Source organism: Haplochromis burtoni, unplaced genomic scaffold (genome assembly GCF_018398535.1).
Source record: "Haplochromis burtoni strain Fernald_Lab_line unplaced genomic scaffold, NCSU_Asbu1 Contig_5, whole genome shotgun sequence".
Lineage (NCBI taxonomy): Eukaryota > Metazoa > Chordata > Actinopteri > Cichliformes > Cichlidae > Haplochromis > Haplochromis burtoni.
In genome coordinates, this window is record NW_024582366.1 from 579930 (window position 1) to 607262 (window position 27333).

General features: G+C 44.7%; 2 protein-coding genes across 10 annotated transcripts; one reads left to right on the forward strand and one right to left on the reverse strand.

Moving 5' to 3' along the window:
• The first annotated feature begins 738 nt into the window (after positions 1-738).
• Positions 739-12558, forward strand: LOC102295558. 3 transcript variants are annotated; one of them, XM_014333925.2, is made up of 5 exons: positions 739-2493; positions 5568-5782; positions 6404-6548; positions 7405-7710; positions 10227-12558. In XM_014333925.2, the coding sequence occupies exons 1-5, from the start codon at positions 895-897 to the stop codon at positions 10380-10382; spliced, it is 2421 nt and encodes an 806-aa protein (XP_014189411.1). In that variant the 5' UTR covers positions 739-894; the 3' UTR covers positions 10383-12558. The 3 variants fall into 3 exon arrangements, with proteins under 3 accessions (XP_014189411.1, XP_005923549.1, XP_042078021.1); XM_005923487.3 differs by having other exon boundaries at positions 5586-5782; XM_042222087.1 differs by lacking the exon at positions 10227-12558 and having other exon boundaries at positions 6404-6564; positions 7405-7499.
• Positions 12559-13691: 1133 nt separating this feature from the next.
• On the reverse strand, positions 13692-27269 carry taf4b (TAF4B RNA polymerase II, TATA box binding protein (TBP)-associated factor). 7 transcript variants are annotated; one of them, XM_014333923.2, is made up of 16 exons: positions 27182-27269; positions 25705-26133; positions 25397-25518; positions 25199-25303; positions 24652-24774; positions 24143-24265; positions 23851-23940; positions 23503-23652; positions 18184-18307; positions 17794-17878; positions 17289-17449; positions 17059-17189; positions 16639-16761; positions 16426-16482; positions 14995-15102; positions 13692-14103 (listed from the first exon to the last, which is right to left on the reverse strand). In XM_014333923.2, the coding sequence occupies exons 1-16, from the start codon at positions 27231-27233 to the stop codon at positions 13978-13980; spliced, it is 2109 nt and encodes a 702-aa protein (XP_014189409.1). In that variant the 5' UTR covers positions 27234-27269; the 3' UTR covers positions 13692-13977. The 7 variants fall into 7 exon arrangements, with proteins under 7 accessions (XP_014189409.1, XP_005923543.1, XP_005923545.1 ...); XM_005923481.2 differs by having other exon boundaries at positions 16639-16764; XM_005923483.2 differs by lacking the exon at positions 27182-27269 and adding an exon at positions 26874-27127 and having other exon boundaries at positions 16639-16764.
• Between the last annotated feature and the right edge of the window lie 64 nt (positions 27270-27333).

Below are 27333 nucleotides of genomic sequence, written 5' to 3' on the forward strand. Positions count from 1 at the left end.
TTAGGCAACCCCATTATATTACAATGCAAGGCTTCTGTAGTTGAAATGATCAACTTTAGCGGTGCAAGTTCCCTAAAATACAAAACATAAACAACATGGGCTTTTCCAACTACTGCGGCTCTGATGTCCACTTTTCCCACGTGAGTCATGTGCCACGTTTTCTAAATTGTGATTACCTCTGATTGAATATTTTGACACCCATCTGCGTGCATCGCCCCCTCCCTGCCTTAATGTTGCGTGCATTGGTGGTCCAAAGCAAGAAAGAGACTCTGACCTTTCATGTCACAGATATACCTGGATGTTCTCTACATTGCAACAATAAAAATACACAAATGATATTGAATTTTCACTGAGCTGCAGTTCTGGGTTTCTTTTTAACCGTGTTAACTCCACTGGACTACATCATGTGCATTTTTGCTTGTTTCACGTGCTTGTATCACGACCTTACTTTCTTTTTATAAGGCACCAACTGGACTCTGTGACTGGTGCAGCAAACACACGAGCACCTAAGCTATCCACGCGTGTACGTAACTAAAACAAGCTGCGTGATATTTATTGTTGCTTTTCTTTCATTCTTGGCTGCCTTCCGGTAATTTTCCGGTTAAGTATCAAACTGCTTCTAAAGTAAAAAGATATTTGGATACTGGCGGTGGCACTACTGCAGTCTTGCCATTTTCCTCATCAGTGCTCGTGCTGCTGGTCCAATATTCAGTCCAATACTGCAGCCTTTCTGGCAGGGAGCGCGCCTCCAAATTTACCCTCCCGCTGCGCTCGCTCCCCGTACCTTAAAAAACGCGTGCACGGCTGAAGGTCACTTAAACACAAAAGGCTTTCAGCGCTGCGGTCCAATATAGCGCATGCGCGCTGCCGGAGGACTGCTTCACAGACCGCAATATGGCGAGAATGCCTGGCAGCGGAGACACGGAGCAGGAGCAGATGAGCTGCCCCGAGAGGAGCAGGGATGAGGAGGAGGAGGAGGAAGATGAAGATGAGATCCAGGAGGTCCAGATCACCGGGGAGGAGGAGGACGAGGAGTCCGACAGAGATGGAGTGGAGTGGGAGACAGGGAGCACAGTACTGGACTCCAGCGGTTCCGCCGCGCAGACACAAGCGGTCGTTATGCGGAGTATGGACCGAAGGGAGGAGGAGGAGGGGGAGGCGGACCCACTCGGCAGCAGCATCCCCTCCGGGCGCGAGTCTCACCCGGAGGGAGAACTTCAGCGGTCAGAGCGAAACAAGCTGAGCGAGAACACCCGCCTGGCCACCAGGTACGCCGTGAGGATCTTCAGGGAGTACCTCAGCGAGAAAGCCCAAAGTCCAGACTTTGAAACTCTGGACAAGGATGCGCTCTGCGCTGTGCTGCGCTCCTTTTACGCCGAGGCGCGCTCCAAAAGTGGACAACTGTACAGCAAGTCCTCCCTCATCAGCATCCGGAGCTCTCTCAATCGGTACCTGAACGAGCCGCCCTACTGCCGCACCTTGGACCTCACCAAGGACCCAGAGCTGCGCAGCGCCAACCTGACCCTGGCCGCGGTCATACGGAGGCTGGAGGAGCAGGGTGCCGGTCCGGTGGTGCAGAAACAAGCCATCACGCGCTCGGACCTGCGGAAACTGTACGAGTCCTCTGTGTTCAACACCGACACCCCGTTTGGGCTTCTGAACAAAGTCTGGTTTGAGACCTGCATGTATTTCTGCACCAGGGGAAGAGAGAACCAGCGGGAGCTGGAGGAGGACTCGTTCGGCCTGGCCGTGGACGAGGACGGAAGAAAGTTTGTGTATTTTAAAGCTCTCGGACCCTATCACAAGTCCCGCTCCGCCGCCTGGACCAAGAAGCGCCCGGACGCAGACGAGGACACGCTGCCGCGCATGTACGAGACGGGCACGGAGCAGTGTCCGTACGCCAGCTTCGTCCGGTACGTGTCCAAACGGAACCCGCTGTGCAGGGCGTTCTTCCAGCGGCCCCGGGACCACTGCTGCGCGAGCGACGTGACGTGGTACGAGAACAAAGCCATCGGGAAGAACCTGTTGGGCACGAGAATGCAGATGTTGTCGCGCGCTGCCAAGCTCTCGAAAACCTACACCAACCACTGCATCGGTGCCGTTTCCATAGCAACCCTCAACAGCATCGTGGGGGCCGCGGGCTTCAAGCCCTCGACGACGCTTTACGTTGCCTCGGAAACGGTCAATGGTCACGCGCAGTCCCACCTCCAGCTCGTGATCCCGTACCTGCGCAGGGTCAGCGACGCTGCGGATCTGAATCAGCAGCAAAGCACAGAAGCAGAGACGTCGAACACATCGCCTACATCAGCAGCAGCAGCGAGGAGGGAGAGCAACGAGGACGACCCGGGAGCTCCCTCTGCCAAGAAGCGCTGTGTGCGCCCCGGGACGCGCGCCGAGTCGCCCGCGGAGCCGAATGAGAGAGAGTCGGTGCCTGCCACAGCCACGGAGTCCCGCCTCGCACAGTCCGGCGCCCGGTCCCCTGTGCCCACAGAGGTAACCCGGAACATGTTGGTCCGTTTTCATCTGTTGGAGCTTCAAGCCTCCCGTGTTAAACCCGACAGCCAGTCAGTCCCGTACCGATGTGACGCCCATCTTTAGGAGGAGAGTTAGTTAAGAGCGCAATAAAATATTAAACTAGTAGGTGTTTAAGGTGGGCTGTAATCTATGAACAACTTTATTTGAACTGCTTTATTAGGGGCTTAAAGTAAAATTAAAATAAACAGACGCTCAGGAAAAGCATACCTATTCGAGTTGGCTACCTTAGTAAGCACTCTGACTTTATTTCTCTTCTCGGGCAAATACAACTTGATGCCTTTAGGAAGTACATCAGTATCAGGGTGAACTTCCTGTTACAGGGACATTTGGGATCAGATCAACCTAATAAATACAGAAATAAATAAAACTGTTGCAAAAAAATAAATAAAAACAAAATACAGATGCCGAACCATTGCACCCTTCATTTACAAAGCAATTCATCACTTTTGTGTTATTTTCACGTCGTATAATCTTGAACATGACATAAAACATCTGTAATCATGTAGTTTACTTCAGTGGTACCACAGTGTGAAAATTGATGCACATAAAGACCTACAAACACTAACCTGGAAGCCTAATTAAGCGTTCAGTTCTTTAGATCTAGGTTGTAATTGGATACCAAAACATTACACGTGCTCAGTTTTTCAGTGAAATAATGAAAGTAGAATTTTGAAGTACGCTAAGCTTAAAGTCCTGTACCAGAGTTTGTGCACCCTTTATTCTGAATTACAAACATATAAAACCATTTGCACAACATCAGCTCTAGTGCTTGGTACGAGGGAAAATCATTACTTTGTAGTCACAAATGTTTATCACTAAGGGCTGCACAGAAATATGTACATGCATTTGTCTGTGAAGGCTCTCAGTCATGCAGGTCATCGTAGTCTAAGGAGCTTGGAAAGAAAAGCGTCTGGACTCGTTTAAGTTGCTTGAAGATGTTTCTCCTCTCAACCAAAAAGCTTCTTCAGTTCAGTTCCCCCAGATGTACATGCATTTGTTTGTTTTTAAATCAGTAGTAAGTGGGTAAAAAATGATCTGATTGTACATTTTTATATTTTTGTTACATAAGTTGCTCTGACGTAAACATAATGCAGAATTACAGAATCTCACCCTGTAGGAAACTGTGTTGTCCATGTGGCCCAATCATGTGAGGAGAAGCAGTGATTTGTCTTTGGGAGTGTCCCTCTGTTGCCAAGGGTAACTATACCTGCTGATGAATTTATCCACCATGCATTAGTGCCATAGCTGCAGGGTACAGACTGCTTGTTGGGCAGTCACAACACGCACACACACACACACATGGATTATATAGATGTGATTATCTGTACCTGCTACACATCGTGTGAGGCCGGTGTCTCAGCTGTTTGTTTGCCCTTCATGGTGCTTACTCTGATATTTATTCATATGTAATTTGATGTACGTGTACATACAAGCAAAGAATTAAGCAAAATGTTAAAATTATGAATTAGACAGTTGAACTGTTTGCGCTCTCTGAGGTTATAAAATTAAGGTCAAGGGAGACGAGGCAGGAATGTGAAAGGTCACAGCAGAAATCCTTTAACAGCACCGAGTCATTCAGGAGGAGCTCGGAGTAGAGAGACTCGTCCTCCACATTAAAAACTACCAGCTGAGGTGTTTTGGGGATTTGTCTAAGATGCCTCTTGGATGCCGTCTAGATGAGGTGGTTCCTGTATGCTCTTCTGTAAGGAGACCCTGGGAAAGCCCCAGAACAAGCCAGAGAAGAGTTTGTCTACTGTCTGGCTTGGAAACACCTCAGTGTCCTCTTCAGAGAGCTGGAAGCACTGGCAGGAAGAGGAAGGTCTGCTTATCTCTGCTTAAACCGCTGCTTACACTCTTACGCTGCTGTTTTCTTTAGCAGTGCCGGTCGTTGATTACTTAGCAAGTTAATCCCTTACATATTCATCTGTAGCCCTTATTGTAGAATTGCTCCATATTATCATAACATATAAACTGACAGTGCTACAGCTTATGTAGCCAGTAACAGCAAATGTTCAGGGCATATCCTCACTGCAGACCATTCACATTTAGTGTTCAGTGTAGTTGAACTGACATGAACACCATCGTTTGGAGCAGAACAGGTTTGAAAGGAGCCGTTGGAACAGAATGAAAGGAAACGGCGGATCAGTCTAGAAGAGCAGAGTGAAAGCCCAGAGGACGTGTGTTCCCAGCCTGTCAGCCACTGGCCTCCTACCAGGCTGCCAATTGTTTCTTTCAGAGCTTAATGATTTGTTTCGTGCCAGACACCTGGCACTATAACGTAGCCTACAAGGCAGTCAGGAATAGCTCTGACCGAGCCATATCTGTGAGCCTGACAGGATGTCCTTGTGCTTCTTAGCTTCCTGTCAGGCTCCTGGCTTTACCTGACAGTCCCGAGTCTGCCTGGCAGGAACTGTTCTAAGCAACCAGCTCCTCTGTAAAACTGTTCAGGTCAGGTTTGCCAGCCTGCTTGCAGGTTTTTATACAAACATCGACGAGACCCAGTTTGGCTTCAAGCGCAAAACATCTTTCAGGAGCTGCAGATAGATGCATTTATTATGGAGCATAACTTCATGACAACACGCAGAGATTTCTCTAGTTTAACCTGCAGCAACCAGCTGTTCACATAAAGGTTGAGGGTGCTGCATTGCCAACATGTTGCAATCAGTTACATTTGCTCTGCAAGCGGTCGCAAGTTAATACATAACTCGTGGGCGGCGATGAAAATGAGTGTGCTGAAGGGGACAAATCTCCCCTCTTTGCTATATTTCCTGTCTCTCCTCAATCATTTTGATTTATCACAGATTGCACGTAAACGAAAACTTGATCCAAACTGATAGCAGGCTGCCTTGTTGCTGCCTTGTTGCTGCCTTGTTGCTGAATTGTTGTTTAAACAGACACATAGCAGTTCCATGACTTGGTGATAGTTATGTTCCAATGTATTAACTGTAAAGATAACCTATGTCCATGGATGTGGAGATATTCATGGCTATGTTTGATCTTTTTTCCATATACTGGCACCACCATCACTGCAGCGTGTATTTGTGTCCCAGGACAGACGTAGCAGCGGCAGCTGCAGCAGCATGTCGAGTCAGAAGCTGGCTTCTTGGTCTCCGATGTCTCCCCCGTGTACCACGGGAATCCCAGCACCAGCTCAGCTCACCAAAACCAACGCACCAGTTCACATTGATGTAGGAGGACACATGTACACCAGCAGCCTGCCCACACTCACCAGGTACCCCGAGTCAAGGTGAGGCACACATCCAAGCTTTTAAAGTACATTCCCCCCATTAAAATACACAGGATGGCTGGTGGACGTATGAGTAAAGCTAAGGCTGTAATCCACCTCAACACCTCAATATCAAAAGCTCTTAATCAACAAATTAGTTCAACGTTACTGATTATTTTGAATATCTGCTACCTTAATTATCACATTTCAATGCAAATGGATATTTTTCCTATGATTCAGGAAACAGAATTTTAGTATATTGAGTTGGTTTTAATGGCTTTTCTGCAAAATATAGAAAGAGTTTGCTTTTCAGTTATTTGTTCAGAAAGTTTAAATCTGTGAATAGTTTAAGAGGCAGTGGTGATACACTTCCTGCTTCATGGGGAAAAGGTGGCCTGCTGTCCACACATTAAGGAAAATGCAGATATCTCAGCTCATCAAACAGCGAAGATTTGATTAAAAAAGCCTCATAATCTCGATCACTGTACACTGTTACAATAAACTTGATCATCTTTGAACCTACTTTTTAAAATTAACTTAGCTTTTACCATTCAGTGAGCTAGGAAATGATTTAGCTGCAACATGTACATTTAAATTTAGCCACAGCTGAGTGTGGAAACCCGTTTCCTTCTCTTTGGGCAGAATCGGGCGTCTGTTCGACGGCACAGAGCCCATCGTGTTGGACAGTCTAAAGCAGCACTACTTCATCGATCGGGACGGGGACATGTTCCGCTACATACTCAACTTCCTGCGAACCTCCAAGCTCCTCCTGCCTGATGACTTCAAAGTGAGTGCCTGATCAGGTACTTCCACAGTTCACCGCTGCTGCGTGACCTAAAGCAGGAAAACAAATGTCAAAAGAAAGACTTGAACCCCTGTCAGAGTCTCACACGAGCCTGTCGCTTACAGCACTGAGACTTCTTTGAGTGACTCTGTTGCCCTTTTCTGTATTTTCTGTCATATTCTCTCAAACATCGTAAAAATGACCAATAGATAAACTGCAGTAAAATAAATGAGTATTTGTTCCATTACTCTAGGAAGGCAACATGTTATGGCAGCAAAATGATCCCAGATCTCAAAACTGATTAATGCATGGAAGGATTTATAGTAGCAGTGGCTTAATGTTTGCATCAGGGAAATTACCTGTTATCAACATTGTGAGACTTCAGGCGAGAAACAGGTAGCAAGTCCGTGCCAAAGACACATTCATTCTCTTCATTAATTCTTCATCACAATTATGACAGCCCAAACAGAAACTGCCTGCAGCCAGCGTGTGCAAACTTCTTCATTGGCTTGTAGCAGCTTTCAAATGAATCAGAAGGTTTTGTATGTGATTTGTTTATAGAATAAATGAAAACGAGAGTCTTCCTTCGGTTAGTGTGTTAGCAGCAGAGCAGCTGCTACCAAGGCTTTAGTACACCTTTAGTACTAAAGTACTGAACGAGCGTTTATATGTGTTAATGCATTTTTTAAACTTTGTTTTTTGCAAGAAAACGTGGAGTTTTCTGCATTTTTTGGTGGGTGTTGTGTACTCATCTGCATGTGTGTGTATTTGTGTGCATTGTGCGTGTTCTTTTGGCCTGTGTAAGTCTGCACTTATGCTTCTGAGTGTTTTCTTGTTTCTGCTGTGTGTGTGTTTGCAGGAGTACTCCCTGCTCTACGAAGAGGCTACTTTCTTCCAGCTGGCACCTCTAAAGACCGAGCTGGAGCGCTGGAGGGCTGAGCAGGAGCGCCGGGACGTTTCTCGAGACTGCGAGTGTGTCGTGGTCCGCGTGACGCCGGAGCTCGGTGAGAGGATCAGTGTGAGTGCATCCCGGGCGCTGATGGAGGAGATTTTCCCTGAGGTGACTGATATCGTCTACAGTTCTATGAACGCCAGCTGGAACCAGGACCCCACACACGTGCTCCGCTTCCCGCTCAACGGCTACTGCCACCTCACCTCAGTTCAGGTACATAACATCCTCTGAGCCACACTGGTTTATATTCTCTCAACATGTCAGATGCTGGAGTGAGCAACTCAAAGCATTTAAGTATGTAGACACAGTCAAGACAGCCTGCAGAAGTTCACAGAGTATCGTGGTTGTTGGTGGCAGACGGGCAGCTCAGAGTGTTCCAGAAACTGCTCATCTTACGTGGAATGGTTGGAAAAGTCAAAAATATCCAGTTTTTGAGCCAAAATGCCTCGTTAATACCAGACCGCAGCTGACAGGAAGAAAACAGGGACTCGAATAACAGCTTGTTACAACCAAAGTGTGCAGGAGAGTGTTTCTGAATGCACAACATGTCAGACCTCGAAGCGGATGGGCTACAGCAGCAAGAGCCCACAGCTGCTGCTGTCGGCTAAAAACAGGAAACTGGTGGTACAGCTCACCTAGTTTAGACAATAGGAGACTGAAAAACATCGCCTGCTCTGATGAGCCTTGATTTCTGCTGCAATGTCGGATGGAAGGTCATAATTTGACGTAATCAACATGAAAGCTTATATTCATCCTGTCATAGGTTGTTTATACACCACAGCGTCTGGACTGTTGCTTCTGTCCATCCTTCATAAAGATGGACGTGTTACACGGGACCTAGAATTTAGAAGTTCACCGTCCAGACAACCAGTGTGAGAGAGTCAAGCTAAACAGCCGCCGCTGTGATAGCTGTGTTCAATGCACCGTCTCAAGCTGCAGCTTAACTAAAGGAGTCCAGATGATATCTGGGACTCTAAAATGTGCCGTCGCCTCTTATCTGTCAGCTCCGTCTTTGGCAGATGCCACCCTTCCACCATCCATCAAAGCCTGATGTGTTTTTATGTGATGTTAGCATACTCTGAATGCTGACAGTCGGTTTGTAACAGCGCTGTGTTGAGGCGGGTGACACATTTCATCACCTGAAGGTCTGCCTTTGTCTCCCGGGGGAGATCTCAGTAAGACAGACCAGCAGCACAGAGAGCAGAAGCCTCCAGAGGGCAAACTGAGATAATGTCACCGCGTTCACCTCAGGAGGAAACGCTCAGAGAGGGGAACTAATGGACTACTTCTGAAGTGTTTGTGTTTCAGGCCAGATAGGCTGATGGGTTTTTGAGATGGAGAGTGACCCTGGGTCCTGGGGCTCACGTGTTGTTAGCAACACATTTAAACGCAAACACAAAAGAAGTGCAGAGAATAACCGTAAATCAGAAAGACACAGATTTGGCTGCTTGCTTTGTTGTCATACTTACTGAACACAAAAACATCTGTTTTGTGTCAAACACTCTTTCTAAAGAAAATGCAATGATTTGACCATTTCATAATAAGTCAGGGGAAAGAACAAAAACAGAGCTCAGAAATTAAGTGTTTACGGGAGGTTTATAAAGTAAAGTTAGCCATCACGACTGACCTGAAAACAGTTGGATTGAGGTACTTCACGTGGTCTGGTAAAGGCCTAACAATAATAGAGCAAAAACCCTAACAATCAGATGACCCTGTATGAGCAAGCGCTTGGTGACACTGGCAGGATGAACTTCTGTGGAACAACCAGGCTCAGGGAGGGGCAGCCATCTCCAGAAACTGGTTGGGTGTACTGAAGAGAGCCAGAGTTTAAAAACAGCTAATAATTAAATGCAGTGTTGGTTATAAACGCATGGAGAGTAAATCCAAACTGGGAGTTGGTACTACAGGAAAGATTGGATTCTGGATTTCCCATTGTGTAAAGCACAGTGGCTCCAGCACACAGCCCTGTGGAGCGCCATATTAGCCTTAGTGTGTGAAGAAGACTCCCCATTTACACGAACTGAGTTTATTAGATATTATTCAAACCCCTGTAGAGCTGTACTGTTAACACTACTAGTGTGTTCTGATATCGACAGTAAGTTACTGTGATTATCATAATTAGGGTTGAAGCACTAATTAATAGCTGAACTTCGCCCCAGCCTGCAGGTTTCTTCCACAGGAATGTGTCTTTCTGTGGCAGCAAGCATCTGTAACCCAGTGGGCTATTTATCCCCTTTTACCTACTTTTCCACATAGAGACTTGATACTTTGATTAAATGCTGACTATATCTACAATATCTAACGAGCTGCCCAAGGAAATCAGGTCAGATGAGTTGAAGGCAGCTTACACTGCCTCTTAAACCATACTTTACTGCAGAGGCTTCAATTTCAGAGTATTTCTAAACTGTTTAAATGCCTTTGTGCATTGGGGTGGTTATTATGTGCTCTGGTGCGTAAGTATTGATACCAGGGAGTATTTGGTAAAGGTGTGATAAAGTTATTGGTATGCATGATGGTGAAAATGAGTGTTTTTAATGCATGCACTTCACAGGTTCAACTCTTGTAGCGAACAACCGGGTGGAAACGCCATCAAATGCTGAACAAGTCCCACCTTCCTTCAGTATTCCTGACTTCAGCGAGACAGAGATCACGTCTAAATGTTTTGCTCTGGATCTTCTCGTTATGCCTCATTCTTGTGTTGCTGTTATTTGGTTTGTGTCTGACTGCAGGTGCTGGAACGGCTACAGCAGAAAGGTTTCTTTATCACAGGGTCGTGTGGCGGCGGAGTGGATTCCTCCCTGTTTAGTGAATACGTCCTGCGACGGGAGATCCAAGGCAGACGCCCCCTGATCCTCAAAGCAATAAAACAGGAACTCCTGCATTAAATTCAGAAGACCTGATTGCACATCTGTTCTGTGCAAGTGCGTGGACAGTTTGTCACGTGACACAGACTCCCTCACTGCAGCAGAACAGTGAAACAAAGCGGGACGTGCGAAACGTGGTCTAATCTTCAAACGTGAACGTAAGGTAGCACCTGAATTAAAAGACAACACAGCCATCCTTTCACCAATTTATTTCATCACATTGATGCAAGATATGTTTTCCTTCCTGTGATTCCCAAAATATCCACATTAACTGTCAGTCTGTGTCACGCTACCAGAGTGAAATCCAGCCATTACAGTAAATAAAGATTTTTCAAAGAATAAATGTTTTTAATAACTTGTTGTGATGAAATAAAAACACGAAAGAGTTTTTTTTTTAGATTTGTTGGAAACCAAGAACTCGATTCTCGTCTTTAAAGGTATTCAGACCTTTAACTCGGCGCTTTGTGAATGCGTCTTTGGCAGCAGTGACAGCCTCAGGTCTTCCTGTCTGCTCTTCTCGAGCTTAGATTGGATGAAAGCATCAGTTCTGTAGTCCCGCACACGCGTGTGTTATATGTAACCAATGCTCATTTTCTCCTTTAACGCACACATATGTAACCATGTGGGCCTCACATCAAATCTGTACACAAACATTTCAGATGTGAGGCAGTGGCCCACAGATCGTCAGAAACAGGTTTTCACAGCTGATGCTGGTTTCTGTGCTTTCAACAGTCGCATTGAACAGTGTAAATATGAAGGCATGAGCCTTGCCTGCATGAACCTTTACATTCATATTTAATACTTGCGAAGACCATCAGTTACTTTTACCTGATGCAAGCGTGACAGGTTTATTTTTGGTACGGCAAAAAAACAAAAACGTGTAACAAACCGAGCTTCTCAGTTATATTTTTAAGCTTTAATTTCATTTATTTATAGCATGCAACATTTTTACTGTAGAAGCACAATTCTTCTCCTCATGCTTTGAGAACTTACAAGAATCTACAAAAAAGAAATGAATGTATTTTGTATTTGGTTTTTCAAACGTGTTTTAAGGGACAGTGAATCAGTCCCACATTGTATATTCACGTCATCTTTTGTTTTGCATAATTACTGTAAGATCATTTTATGAATGAAGAACTGAGACTCTTTAAAAGGCTAAATGCACAAATCTGTCGTGAGTTTTATTTTGAAAAGGCAAAACTTTGATTCTTCATTTGTTAGTGGCATCGTGCACTTTGAACAGCTCAGACATTTGGAAAATGTGCTTGTCTGACATAGACAGAGATCGACCTCATATTCATGTACAAAGGTGAACAAACGTTAAATAGAAATCTCCTGCTGCTGTGCAAACGGTTAACTAACACGAGTAGCCATCAATCAGATCACAACAAGAAAACAAAGGAGCACATTTTCCAAACGTTGAGCTAATCATGTAAAAATATTAGGAAAACTGGTTTGATGCTGCTTTCTGGCACTTCCATGATGACACCGGAGTGCAGGGAGGCTTCACGCCAAACAATTATGTAAGAAACCACAAAATGCTTGAGAGGACCTGGTTCAATAAAAGACATTTGCCACATTACATGTTACTCTTTATTACCTGCTGTGCTTTAACATAACACCGTCTGATGTTGGGATGTTAAGTTCAGCTAAACCAGAGTTTGCAGCTTTACATTTAACCGAACCAACACTGCGTGTGTGTAAATGACATCCTTAAACATGCGTCCACAGCTATAATCACTGCGTCTCCATAATCGACTGCAGTGTTGATCTGTGGTCATGGGCACAGCTGCCTCGTGTGCCACATGTTGGCCTTCAACTAATATTACTGAGAGAAAACGTTGAAACAGATCTATAAAAACAAAGCAGTGGGATTTAAATGTGTCATTCTTCATCCATCAGACGTGTTCATAACCCTACTTGTCTTTTCTTGTTAGTCGCAGCATAGATGTAAAATGGAGCAAAAGGTGTCCGAAGGAAAACTAAAAGACTCGACGCCAACAAAGAGCAAAGAAATCCCTGCTGTTAGGCTGCTGATGATCAGAGATGTGATTCCAGCTTTATGTGAACCAAAGAACATTTTCACATTTGTCCTTCACTTTGGGCTCATGTACAAACACCTGTAAGCACTGAACTGGACTCTGCAGTGTAACAAGCAGCAGGATCAGTGCTGGGATCAGCAGCACGTTGCTGGGATCAGCAGCACGTTGCTGGGATCAGCAGCACGTTGCTGTACGTGAAAATAGCCCCGCTGCTTGATCCATTAATCTCAGTCAACGCTTTTGTGATGGAGTTTATGGTCTTTTAAATCTTACAGACCTATTTGTTGCACCACTTTGTTCACTTTCTCAGTTATGGTCTCGTTAGCGTCATAATGGAGACGAGTCGACCGTGGCCACGGTGACACTCGTGTGGTAAAATTCATCTTTTATAGTCTATTGTTGTCTTACTGCGGAGGCTGCAGTTAAATATTGACAAGTCATTAGCTAATGAACGTTACCTAGTGTGTTTCTGAGTCTAATGGAGATTCTGTTTGACAAAAACTTAAAGTTATATGCTCAGTCACTGAATACAAAGTCATTAGGAGCCAATCGCAGGAAAGCTCAGATTTTTGGCATCTGACTTAATTTTCTGAAGTTTCGTAAGACTAGAAATGTCAGGTTTGTGGGCGTTTCCAGCGGGCTGGTGCTTCTTCATGCTACCTGAAAACATCTTGCTAAGGTTATTTAAGATTGTTCCCTGGCTGTTGGTGTGGATGCAAGCGACAGGCCAGAACTGCACCGCGTCACTGAGTTCAGCTACTTTTGGCTCAGCATGCTACGCTTAATTACAGCAATGAGCTATCTGACTGACAGCATGGTGCCAACAGCCCATGTTACAAATCAAGTCTTTAAGTAATTGTAGCACTGACCAGCTACACTTACCCTCACATCAAGCAGTCACACAGCTGATCACCTACTCAACTCAGGGTTTCCCAGTTTAGCCAGGTTCATGGACAGGTATCCTGACAGTAGATCGTATATTTTACAAACTATGAGAAAAATCATGTCATGGTCTCACAACTTGCAGCGAAGAAGAGAAAAAAGTAAGAAGTGAAGAATGTCCTTAATTTCTTTCCTTAATAAGTGCAAGTGAATATTTAGTTGGGCTGCTTCAAGCTACTGGCTCTGGGGTGCAGAGTCAGCCTGAGATTGCGATTTATTATTTTTTTGAACCTTCATGACCCTAAAAACTCAGAGGTAAAACTACAGTTTCCTGGTTAAGCAACAAAACTTCCTTTGCACTACAGTCTTCTGTCGCAGAGGAAAGAATCTGCAACTGTAGGTAAGAAACAAAGACACAGTGAGATGTGCAATTTCAACATGTTTTTAATCGTGGAAAAAACCCAACAATCCAGCAGGAAACCACAGTCACTTTACTTTTTCCACACAGCTCACGGACACACAGCTGTGCTCACTTTCACATTTCGTTTTTCCAACAGAACAACAGCAAAACCAAAACTGACTGCGATTCAAATGCAGCTGAACCCGACCGTGACAAAAAGCAAAACAGAATATCACAAAACGAGGACTCCAACAAATTATTTTAGATCAACTGCAGGAAGACAATCAGCTGATCAAAGCATGGCTTTGTAGAGGGTGAGAGAGTGACGCAGAAAGGGTTCCTCCTCCATACACACCAGCAGATCCTTCAGGATCAGCCGGGTCACTCTGTGAGCACCTGGTCTGGGCAGCACACACACCTGACACACACACACACACAGTTTCTGTGTTACCCTCCCTGCATGAACCTGCTGGTTGTTCATAAACACATGCTCCTGCTCTTCAGCTCGCTTGGCTGCTACAGATTTAATTTAATCTGATCTCTTAAAACAAAGCAGCCCAGAGGTGATGATCCATCCACCAGCAAGAGTACGGAGAGGACGTCTCCCTCGTTCAGTTTTATGCTCGTAATTGTCCTGACATAATAAAAATAATCTCATTGGCAGGTTTTAAAACAGCATCTTTCCTGTTAGGTAGCTAATATGTTGCTTTGCCTTTGTTACAAAGTTTCAAATTTTCTCCACGATCCCACTTAAATCAGTCTCATTTCAAACCATGTCTAAAACATTTTAAAATGAAGGGGAAAGGCTTCTTCTGGTTACTGATAACATAACTGATGTGTGATCTGAGCACTAACTCGATATTGAAAAAGAACATCTGTGCAAAGATGGCGCTCTCTCCATCACTACTCCATGCTTCCTGTCAATGTTTGCTGAACTAGCTGAGGTAAAGTCTGTACAGACGTGGAGGAAGGCCTGCAGCAGCGAGAGGAAACAGAGGCGGCATGCAGTCTTTTCCTCTGGGTAATGGAGTTCAAAGGCAGCGGGTAGAGTGTGCAGCTAACAGAGCGTCCCCATCTATAAACCTACAGCCTGAAGCGCTGCGACTTAAACACACAAAGAATTAAAGACTCAATGAGCTAAACTAACAGTCTTATACAGGCTAACTGCAGCAGGTTCTTCATCAGCTGAGGAGGGCAGCAGTTTTACAGCAGCAGGTTAAACATTCACAGATATCAAATTAGAAAAGATGTTTCTGAAATGATCCATTCAGACCACAAAAGAATAGAAAACAAAACTTTGTGCACCCACCTGGCTGTCGGCCTGATCCAGGGGTCTCTTCCTGCGAGGGCCAATGGCAGCCAGAGCAGCGAGGTTGGCCTCCCTCTGCTGCAGCTGAGCTTCCTCTATTTGTTGCAACTGAAAAGAGAAGACAACGAATTTGTATGTTTTCACACATATTTTCTGTATGCATACGTGGACACACTGTCATTGTTTTATATATGCAGTATATATAAGCCAGGGTTTAGAGGCTCGATGAGGCAGCTGTAGCTAATCACTGTCCTCCAGGTCGCACATCTAATTCATGTCACTTCCGATCACTGAAATGGGAAATATATGACAAATTATGGCAGAGATTTGTTAACCAAATCCACACCAACTTTGTTAAGTGCGTGTCACTAAAGGCACAATATTCACCAGTGGGAATCCTTTCAGTTTGTACCTGCTCATACTCTCAGTACTTGTGTAGGTACAGACTTGGCAAAGTGCTAGCTTGTGTGCAGTGCAGAGGTTGAGTGTGTGTGTGGGGGTGGGAGGGCATGTAAATGAACAGATTGTGTTGCTGTGGAGAAGCCTCTGGGGGCGTGATGGCTGCGAGCTCCACAGCTACAGCTAAACACGCCATGTGTGGCGTTTCCGCCTCCTTAAATAGCCGCAGTGCTACCGCTGCCTTTCATCTTCCTCACACTACTCCGTCTCCTGCCAGCCAAAAACATCACACACACCATCGTATTATTAAACGAACAATTAGCATGAAAAGTAGCAGGGACTTACAGAGTTCGACTTCCTGATGCTGAAATGAAGCCAGCGATAAAATACAAACTGCCGTTCCCACAATGACCCAGATTTCCAGCAGAATAGAGAAGCTTATGGCCTGGAACATGAATGACTGTGGGCTGCATCTCTCCTTCACTACAACTGACAGACTAAATCTTATCAAGGCTTCAGAATTAACAGAGGTGTGGCTACTTCGACTGACACAGGGCTGCTCGAGTCTTCTAGACTTCATCTCCGTGATGATGCACTGCTAGTCTGTGGGACGGGAACAGCAGGTCACCTCGGCCACTCTTACTCCTGTTACTTCGCCTGTCCTTCCCTTTCAGCTGATCTGTATTCAGCCCACATGTAGCATTGTTCAGTTAAGGTTTACAATCCCTCCCTCTGTGAAGTCAAACAGTCTATGCGTACTAACCAGTAGTGTTACCTGACACCCTTCTGATAATTTTAAGTTGACTTTTATCTGAAAAGAGGTCACGTGTGGCTCAAAAAACAATCAAGCCTTTAAATTTGGACTTATAGTGGCAATGTTCATGTTATATACATGTTCTTTCTTCACAGTTCCAACCTGCAGTCAGAACAACAGTTTCTGCCTCCCAGAGTAAACAGAGCTCACAAACACCAACATAAACGGGGGCAGGTGGAAGAATGACTCCTGTGGAGGTTTTAGAGAAGGAAACGCACCTCTTTGGCTTTTTGCTTGAGCTGCTGATACTCTGGATCTTCAGTGTGAGAGCGACCCTGTGATCACAACCAGACATGTAATCCAGGATTTAATGCACAAACTCTTCTCAGTAGTTGTTTTCAAAGACACATTGAATCTAAAAACACTAATCGTGTTAGAGTTGTAAAATTCTCGGTTTGATAAGAGTGCAGCCTTATTCTGGCTTCACCTACTCTGGCAAAACGCAGCAATCTCTCCCTCTCCTCCTCATCTCTCTTCTTCTTCTGCAAGGTCTCAATTTCCTCCAGGAAGCGAAGCTGAGAACGAACGTCACTGACTTGCGTGTGCCACGAGTTCTGCTGTTGAAAGACAAATTTAACACAAAGGGACCACATGTTGCATTCGTTTGCCACAGGTTCACGGTCCTTTGCAGGCCATGTCTCCATATAAAGTATATGATAGTGCTTCAAAATAACATCTTGTTAACAACATCTTAACAAGTGCCAAGCACCAGGAATGCCACAGTAAACTGGATGGACATTACCTCAGCTGGGTTTTTCAGATGAGCGGCTGATGCATGTATTAACACCTCGTAGCGTTACTAGATGCATCCCTGCTCGGGTCTTATTCATGCCTGTGTTTTACATCTTTACCTTCAGGGCTGTCTTGCGGTGTTCTGCCATTACAGTGAGTTTCTCCAGCAGCCCACGAAGAAACTCCTGAGTAGCATGAGAAACCAAAGCAACCACATCTGGACCAACATCAGTTACTCCCTGAGCCTGTCCTAACAGAGGGTGAATGACAATATCACATCCTGGGAGTCTCAGAGACTAGTCTGAGGCAGTGTCTGTAATAAACATGTGTCTCAGTGTGGATCCTGTACCTGTGTGAAGGATTCTGCTGAGCACCGGGTGAGCGGACAGGAACAGCTGATCCTGACACGACTGCACCACAGCACCAACCGTGCTGGTCAAGATCTGTGCGTTCTCCTCTCTCAGGTTGACTCCAGCCATGGAGGTGACGTCATTAATATCATCATCTTCTCTGGGACACAACACACATTTGTGCTGAGGACGTTTGTGATTAAATGTTGCTGCTGCAGTTAAACTGCTGCTTAATATTCTCTCATCATGCAACATTAGGTGACTGTTGGATCTCAGATGTCACACAACCACCTGCCACAGATGAAGACACCCCCTCTCTGTGACGGCGGATTGTGCATATGAAGGGTGCGAGCTGTGTGAACCAGCACAGCTCCACTTTGAAGGACAAACAGCTGGATGTAGGGCTGCTTTTACACACTTCCTTTCATCCACCCCATAGTGCACAGATTCCAACCACCACAAAATTCCTATTAAAGTCTCAAATGTGTGAACTTTATATCTTACTTGTAAGATCCTGAACTGTCTCTGAATGCAAATTTGGTAGAATTAGGCGGCTCATGAGGGAAGGGCTGCTTTACCGAAAAACCTCCTATAAAACAGCAAAATGCATAAAGAGTGAGAGCACGCCAGGGTCATGCAAGCGTCTCTTGGTGTCATACGGTCTGTACATGTAATTCCACTACACTTTTGAATTTTTAAAGCCTAAAAAACGCATTTAGGTCTCCTGAAACATTGTGAGGACACACTGAAGCACCCTGACTGTGTACAATTATTAAAAAAACAAAACAACACCCTCACAATGAAATAAACAACTACAGGAACAAAAATGAGCTGATTGATCAGTTCTGTGTTCACCTCAACGTGGCTCCAAATCTAAATTTTAACAAAGTTTACCTGAGAAGTTTTTTCCCGAGTATCCCACTATGTGCCGAGTGGTGGGTTTCTTAAATATGCAATTTCTGGACTGGACTAATGTCGTCAGGCCAGGTCTCAGAGCCACTCCTCGAGGCTGGAAAACCTGCATTTTAAAAAAGGTCATCATCATAAATCCAACACTATGATCATAAAAATGACTCCAGCTGTAAGTTTCTATGCCATCTAAATATCTCATACACATTTGTATTAATATAATAAAAAAGGCTCTTAATATCTTACTATAATTTCAAACGTCGGACAACAACACCTCTGCTTTTTTGTGTGTTTTTCTTTTGTGTGTTTTTGTATAGTAAGATACAACCTGGTTCTCAATTTTTCTAGTAGAACAAGGACAAGGTGTATTTTCATAGTGAGACCTTAGCCGCCACAGGGAAGATAGAGTGGTGATGGTGAAGTCTTTGCAGGGGAACGTTTACACCCTGCTGTGCAGTGGACACGTGCAAGTTTTGTTTTCAGGGGTTTCCAGGTCCAGTTTATGTCGTTCCATGTGTATTTGTATTGTCCGGCGTAGGGATGGGTACCGGTGTCCGGTGCCATGATGGCACGGTTCTGACATAAACGGTAGTAACCAGACCGAAAAGCAGCGCACATTTCGGTGCTTTATTTCGGTGCTTTTTTTTCCTGAGCTGTGATACACTTCTAGCCAATCATTTTACGTTTCCGAGGATAGTAGGCGGGGCCAGGTACGTACGTTCTTTTAGAGCAGAGCTACAGATTAAAAATGCCCAAGGCGAAGCGGTCAAAGTCTGGCTGTACTTCACAGCAAAAGATGCAAACTCAGCAGCAACAAGTGCTTTAAGCTGATACTGTGATACTGTCAAAGGAGGTAACACCTCGAATCTGATGAAACACCTGGCGACGCATAGCGTTTTTTTAAAAGCCGAGAAATGCGCCGTATTTGATAGCTTGCTGCGAGACCTCACACCGAGCACATCTACTGCGGGTGTGGTGCCTGTTATCGGACCCGGAGTTAGCAACATCCCCCAAAAACCCGAAGAGGAGAGTCCTGGCCCCTAGCCCTGCCAGTGTAGCAGAAATGATGAGGATGATGATGCAGCAGCAGCCGTTCTTCTCTGCGTGAGTAGCTTCATGTTGTTCGTGTGTAATTTACGTTGAGTAGGCTAACCACGTTATTACATTAATGCATGTAAGGTGAACTAGCAAACATCATCATAGCTACATGCGGCTGTCTTCTTGTTTGATGGCAGATACTCCCTTCACCCTGGCCAAAAAGGCTAAAATGACCAAAGAAAAAGTGGAAAACAGCTTAAACATGAGAGGTTTTTGGACAAAGTTTGTGTTTTTTCCATTGTTTAAGCACTGCTTCCAGCCAAGAGTGATACCATATATGCCCCATAGCTGCAGAAAAGGCTAACATTGTTATCTTTTTACAAAAAAACAGCTGAACATGAGAGGTTTTTGGACCAATTTTGTGTTCTCCATTCTTTAAGCACCGGTTTGAGCACCGTTTAAGCACCGGCACCGTTTCAAAAGTACCGGTTTGGCACCGGTATCGGATAAAACCTAAACGATACCCATCCCTAGTCCGGTGTTTTGTTTTTTTTCCTTCCTGTTCACAGTCTATTACCTCAGGTACAGACAGCAGTCTTCCCTCGGCCACTGTCAACTTAGCCAAGTCAACAAATCGTAGACCCGTCTGACTACAGTAAGGTATGTTGAACACAATCAGTGGTCTTAGAATCGTCTCCTGGGATGTGAGGGGTGCAGGAAATGCAACCAAAACTAACAAAGTCATGGCGCATTTACAGCAGCTGAAAGGAGATGTGTTTTTTCTTCAAGAGGCGCGTCTCTGCAACAAAGAAGTGAGGCGACTCAAGAGAAACTGGATCGAGACTTGTATATCACTCCAAATTTAACGGCAAGGCTAGAGGGAGCCATACTTATTCGTAATAATATTCTGTTTGAGCAACATAAAGTTATTGCGGACCCAGATTTGTGTCAGGAAACTCGCAGGGCTCAGTTGTGTTACTGGCAGCGTGTACGGGCCGACTGGGACGATGAATCTTTTATAGCTAAACTTTTCTCTTCACTCCCAAACTTGGAAAACTATCATCTTATTACTGGAGGAGAGTTTAACTTGGTTCAGGACGCTCTGCTGGATAGATCGTCAACTAAGGTCTGTTCCCTGAGTAAATCTGCTGAAACCCCAGAATCTGTCAAAACTCAGCTGTGGATCCATGGCGACATGCGAATCCTACTACTAAGGCATTTTCCCGTTTCTCTCATCCCCACCACACATATACACGCATAGACTTTTCCTTATCAATATTAGGTTTCTCTGTAAAATTAGCCACTGGGAGTATCGTGCTATCCCCATTTCAGATCACTCACCAGTTTCTTTTGATGCGTTATTAGCGACCCCGTCTCGACCCATTAAACACTGGAGATTCAACTCTAGCCTGTTGATAAGGGATGACTACACAAAATGTTTGAGATCACAGTTCTCACGTTTCCTTGAATTGAATGATTCCACTGAAGTGTCGAGAGGTGTACTATGAGAAACGTCGAAAGCCTACATGAGAGGCCAGCTTATAGCTTTGTTTCAGCTTTCTTACACGCCCAGTGTATTGAATAAGATCAAAGATCTAGATGGCAGATATGCATCGAACCCAGATCCTAACCTCTAAACAGAACGTGTTAAAGTTCAAGCCAGGCTCAATTTAACCACCACCGCAACAGCTATGGTTCAATTAATTAAGACAAAGCAACGCTTTTTTGAATCCGGTGATAAGGCAGGGAAACGTCTGGGTCCAACATAATATCGGACCCAGAGGGAATTAATGAAGTATTTGTTTGTTTCTATTTCGATCTGTACACTTCAAGCTCTCCACCTCTATCAGATGAAACTCTCCAAAATATACATTTTCCAAGAATAGATAGAGATCTGACGAAGGGATTAGGGGGACCAATTACTGTAGCAGAGGTGCAAGAAGCCATTAAATCCTTAAAGACGGGTAAATTGCCGGGCCCTGACGGTTACTCTGCAGAATACTATGAAGCCAATGCTGATCTTATGGCACCATTGTTGAAAGATATGTATAATGAAGCCTTTTCAAAATGTCAATTACCCAAGACTTTGTCCGAAGCTACTATTTGTTTAATCTTGAGAAAAGACAAGGATCCTCTGTTGAGCAGCAGTTATGGACCAATTCCTCTTTTAAATATTGATTTTAAAATACTTTCTAAATTCTCGCACTTTGGCTACAACGTGTTCTGCCACAAATCATCTCCTTCGATCAGACGGGTTCACGGCCGGCAGGCACTCATATGATCATTCAAGACGCCTCTTGAATATTATCCAGACATCGTGCAATTCAATTCCAGAGGTCGTGGTATCTCATGACTCAGAGAAAGCTTTCGACCGCATCGAGTGGAGCTTCCTCTACGAGGTGATGGATAGCTTTGGCTTGGGGGCTGACTTTCTTCTCTGGGTTAAGTTACTGTTACTTATTATCAGCTGTTACTCATCATCATCATCAATACTCAGCTCACCACTCCCTTTCTCTCCGACCCTTGTTGGGGAGAATCCAATAGCTAAGGAAACGGTAACTATTTGGCGACAGTTCAGAAAATACTTTGGGCTACGTGGGCCGTCTTTGCTAACACCTTTACTAAAGAATTGCAATTTTGCACCTTCAAACACTGATGCGGCCTTTAGCAGTTGGAAAGATAAAGGACAGGGCTGTTAAGGACTTGTACAGTCAGGACACCGTTCTATCTTTTGCTGACCTGTCGTCTAAATACAACCTGCCTGATTCCAACTTTTTCGTTATCTTCAGGCTAGATTTTGTAAAAAAGCAGTTCCCTCACTTTCCCCAATCGGCCTCCAGAAACAAATCTGGATATGATCCTGCAGACGAACCCTCATCAAAACAGACTGATACCAGCCTGGTATAAAATACTAGATGCTTTGGTCCCCAAACCAATTTCTCCTACTAAGCTGAGATGGGAGGAAGAGCTGCCAGAACAGCAGTGGGATTCTGCTTTGAAACTCATTCACTCGTCCTCAATTTGTGCCCGTCATGCTTTGATTCAGTGCAAGGTGGTCTGTAAAGCACATTATACAAACGCAAAATTATCTAAGATCTATCCAACCATTACTGATGCCTGTAGCAGATGCGGACTGTCACCTGCCAACCATGTCCACGTGTTCTGGTCTTGTTCTAAACAGAGTGCATTTTGGAGGACTGTCCCTCCTAACCCACTCTCCGCAATGTTTGGCATCCCCCCCAGTTTACAGTAATCTGGCCCCCTTAAAAAGGCCTTAGCCTTTACCACTTTACTGGCTCGGAGGCTTATTCTGTTGAAGTGGAAGCTTCCCCACCCCCAACTCATGACCATTGGGTGAGGGACGTACTCTTTAACTTAAAGTTAGAAAAACTTAGATTCTCTCTAAAAGGTTCAACCTGGAAATCATTTCTCTTACTGGTGGACACCATTACTTTACTTCCTGAGACTGAAGTGAACTGAGCGAGGCGACATTATGAAGTTTCTGGTTTTTTTGGTTATGCTTGTTACTCACTTTCTTTTGTGTGTGTGTGTGTGACTGGGTGATGTGGCTTGAGATATTTTTATGTGTGGAGACTGGATCTCTGCCGTGTCTTGTCTAGTGTGGACCTGGAAGAGGAAGAATCCAGGATTGGGGGGTGTTGGAGGGTATAATGGACATACATTGTTCTGAAATCAAAATCGACTTTGCTGTTGCTAACTGTGTGTGCCATGGCTGAAATCAATAAAACAAAGGTGGAATAATTTCAAATGTCTCACTGCAGGTTGCATCATGTTAAGTTCTTCAGTGTAATCAGGTAATTGGAGCACACACACACCTCATTAATGTTAATCCACTTTCACAGCAACGTGAAAAGCTGTGGGATGCTTAATGTAACATGAGGATGTTCCTAAGAAGAAATATTTTTACTGTCAGTCCTGCAAATACAAGACGACCAAAGTCAGGTCCACATTTTAATGCATTTAAAACAGCACGATTCCTCCTCAGTATACCATCTCTGATTTCTGTTTTGACTATATATTCTTGTGCCGACTGCACAGCTGGATTTTTCTTTTTGCATTTCAAGTCAGTGAATTTCACTTTTGTTAAACTGTGAACCTCCATGGATGCTGCAAATACAACCGTGCTGCTCAGCAATGCCTTTAATCACGTCAACATCCATGAATAAGATCACAGATCAGACATGGTTTATGTTTGGTACAATTAATGTCAAATTCACCCCCCCATAAAATATTGCATCTGGTTACCTGCTGCCTGTTCTGGAGGGTTTTTCCTATCTCAGTGTTGGACTGCTTTATGCTGGAAGACGGTGCTGAGGGAGGGGGTGTGGAAGCTGAAGCTTTCTGGATGAATAACTGGGGGTCTGCAGTAAGGCAACGCACCGCAGGAAGACTTTTCTGGTGGCAATGAGGAAAAACGCCAGTAGAAACAGAAATGTCATCAGCTAAATATGTAACAGTCTAGCTATGATCAATGTGTTTCACATCCTTTCAGCAAAGTGTAACGCAGTCTACACAAATGCAAAAAGGTTTTTATTTTTAAATCAATCGCAGACATCTGGAGATGAGGAAGCAACAGGCTTTACTTCTCAATACCTTGAGAAAAGGCACCAAGCAGGGTTGTGGAGTCGACTTCAACGTGTCATAGAGCTGCTCCGTAAACGCTTCTGCTTCCAGTTTTCCTTCCTGCAGGTAAAAAAATTCAATAAATAAATAAGCTGGTAATTTAATAATGAACTTCATGATAAGAATTAAAAATTACAAGCACAAGAATACAACAACTTATTAACTCTTACCAACAAGCCTCTTTCAGTCTGCCTAGTAACAATACTTTTTGTAAACAAGGTTAAAAACAACAGGAGAAATAAAGTGTCTTCCAGAGATGTACCAGCAGACTCCTGACCAGCGCTTGGACATTGTTAGCCACGTTCACAGATCTGGAGTCACTGGAGGCCAGCTTGATCAGCGTTACCAAGAAGTTCTTGCACTTCTTCACACTTTCCAGCGTCTCCTGTTGGTGAAATATTTAGTAGTCACATCTCAGCTGTTATCATCTACTCCAAAAACTCAAGTTGTGGCTGCTTTTTGTCGTGTTTTTCGTGAGAGGATATCCCTCATATGGATTTCTGCACTCCTAACTCAAACTCTGTTCTGACTGGCTGTCCCTGGCGAGGTTGGTTTAAAGAGGAAGAACTAAGCGGCTACACCAGTATAAGATTACAAAGATTAGTCTGAACTGGAAACCGTGTGAAAAGATTTCCTCTTTGACGATACAACAAATCCTTGGATTTTATAAACAGTATCAGTAAAAATCTAAATAAAAACTCATTTGATGGCTTCTTGCTGAGCCAGGTCAAGCTGAGTGTGCAGGTGGGAGCTGGGCCTGGTCGCACTCACCTTGCTAAACGTGGGCGCTGATTCCTTTTTAGCGCCTGCTGCCTGAGTGCCAGCATGGCTGCCTCGCTCAGACACCACGTTCACCGTGTGGACAAGAGCTGGTTTGGGGGCAACACCGATGACCTGAACACAAAGTCACCAAAAACTAAAACCAGGAACAGCAAAGAAAAGCCAGCATCACAGCAGCAGGAGCCTCTCTGGTGTTTGTTGCTCATTATTCTTTATGTTTCATTGCAGAGCTCTGCTTTTACTCAACTCGGGATCCTATCAAACTGCAACTTTCCAGCATCATTCTGTTTTCATTAGAGTTACTGATTAAAGATGATGTATTGTTATTAACACAGTTCAAGCACCGTCACTAAATGACATTTTTTATACTTCAAATGAAAACAAATGTGTCCATCAGTTGTGTAATTATTGCATCGATTTTTTGGATTTTCTTTCTATACCTAAAAGAAGAAACTAACTGTCAGAGGTGCACACAGTCATACACTGCATAACATGCCATCAGTGACTGTGAGCTGCAAACACACTCCTGTAATTTTACCACAGCAGTCTTCTGGACTGGTGCTGCTTGCTGGAAACTGGAAGTAGGCGTCATCTTGATCACTGTTACATTCTCATTCCTTTTACTTTCAGCTGCTGCACACACCTGAACAGCAGACATGCAGCTCACATCACAGGTGCAATCACACATCTGTCATTATTAAATAACATGGAAAAGCAGCTGCGCACATGCACCCACCTGCGGTGCAAGTATCCTGGTGGGTTGACCACTGATAAGTCTTTGTCCCTGCTGAGCCTGAACCAAAGCCTGCTGAGATATTAGCATCAGCTGCCCACTGTCACTGCGGATCAGCATCATACCTGCCATAAATGTAGCCCAAACACTACAATAAACTGATGAATTATCCTTGCAGGTGACACGTCTAACTGAAGTGTTTATTAGCGAATTATAGACAGCACATGTCCAACAAGGTTTTGGAATATAATAAAGGAGGATCTGTAATGGGATTACAGTGTAGACTACAGTCAGCGGGTTGTGCAGCTCACCTGGAGGTATCTGGATATTGGCTGGGAGATGTGGGGAGGTGGCCTGTGGCAGTCGAGGAGTGACTGGCTGTGCAGTTGCTGATCTGGGAACAGTTATCAACACCGTCCTTCCTGTGGTTGTAACCTGTTTCACGGAGGCCACCTGGTTCTGAGGCTGTTTCGTTGTCTGTTGGTTACCTGCACTCACTCCTGCATTTGCAACCACCACAACAGGAGGTGAGGTGCGAGGCCCTGACACTGCACAGGTTGAAGGCTGGCCACTCGGGACGACTTTAGGCGGGGCTGAGACAGAGTCACTCTGTGACATGCTTGCAGCTGTGACAGCGACTTGTATCCTGACTTGAACAGAAGCGTCTCCATCCCCGGGTGCTGCCTGGGGATCCAGCCTGTTAGCTTCAGTAACCACGTTGTTTGTGGCCATGACTGCAGCTGAACGAAAGAAGGGTTCAAGCATAGTTAAATACAACAAAGGAGTTTTTCAAACGCGCCGTGGTTTGCTAGACTCAATGTCACCCTCATCGTGCCAAAGTGTGTCCAATATCTCAACCTGTTAGCAAACACCTGTCTCGACATGGAGTAGCTAAAGTTTCATGTATTTGCAAACAAATATGAAACCGGCTCATGTTAACCACAGATCTTACCTGAGACACAACCAAACCCCCCACTGGAAAACGCAAACAATTAACACGAAAAGAAGGACACCGGAAGTGCGAAAGTACTCGTTTATTCCAGGTTTTTGGACATTTCTGTGAATTTCTATTTCAGCTGGATCTGACCCATGTACGCTTCGGAAAATTAAGACTCCTTGGGCCTGAATCCAAGATCATTGCGGCCAGTTTTGGTGAAAGATTTCTGAATCCAATCATGCGAAACTGGGAGCCAACCGGTGAAAATGGCGGCTGTGGCAAAATGTAATGCTAATAATTACAAGGCGATTTTATCATTTTCAGCTATAATAAATTCAGGACAGCTACATGTAGAACGGTTTCGTTTTTAAAATGTATGCATGTGGTAAACACCAGGAGCATCCGAGGGTAAACCCCGTTTCCTGCCGGGCTCACATACAGGCTGCGCTAAAGGTTTAAAGCGGGAAAAGGTTTATTTGGTCCTGCACGTTTCCCCATCCAAGTCATGCTTACCTAACCTAACAGTGAGACACAAAACGTTACCTGTGTGCTAAATCTCCCACACACAGAGGTTCAGTCACATAAACCAAAGGGTCCAATTCCATTTCTGAGAGCTGCTGTCCTGCAGCTTTTACATGCATCCTTGTTCCGACACAGCTGAACCAAATGAATGGCTTGTTACCAGGCTTTTGCCAAACTCGGTTTCATGCTAAAGAGGTCATCTAACCATTAGATTAACGCTGTGTTGGAGTAAAGATGCATCTAAAAGCTGCAGGACAGCAGCTCTCGAGGACGAGTTGGACACCCGTGACATAAACGTTGGAGGAACGAGGCCTGACGCACGAGCTCACCTGTGGTAGCTTCGAGAACGGTGTGACGTTCACGGGCTGTCCTATGCTGCATTCAAGGGCTGCAGCTAAGATGACCCAGCCCGAACTTTATTTATAAATCACCGCGAGTTATTTCTTATCGATCTATTCTGAATTTCACTTTAAAGGTAAAA

What these genes read in the sequence shown, in the direction of transcription:
- LOC102295558 (XM_014333925.2), top strand. Translation starts at nt 895, where the DNA reads ATGGCGAGAATGCCTGGCAGCGGAGACACGGAGCAGGAGCAGATGAGC. An exon ending in ACCAGGTACCCCGAGTCAAG is followed by an intron (nt 5,783 to 6,403) that starts GTGAGGCACACA and finishes CTCTTTGGGCAG; the next exon opens with AATCGGGCGTCTGTTCGACG. An exon ending in TCCTGCCTGATGACTTCAAA is followed by an intron (nt 6,549 to 7,404) that starts GTGAGTGCCTGA and finishes GTGTGTTTGCAG; the next exon opens with GAGTACTCCCTGCTCTACGA.
- taf4b (XM_005923481.2), bottom strand. Translation starts at nt 27,233, where the DNA reads ATGCAGCATAGGACAGCCCGTGAACGTCACACCGTTCTCGAAGCTACC. An exon ending in CCCTCCAGAACAGGCAGCAG is followed by an intron (nt 18,308 to 23,502) that starts GTAACCAGATGC and finishes TTTAAAATGCAG; the next exon opens with GTTTTCCAGCCTCGAGGAGT. An exon ending in CTCGGGAAAAAACTTCTCAG is followed by an intron (nt 17,879 to 18,183) that starts GTAAACTTTGTT and finishes GCTGTTTTATAG; the next exon opens with GAGGTTTTTCGGTAAAGCAG.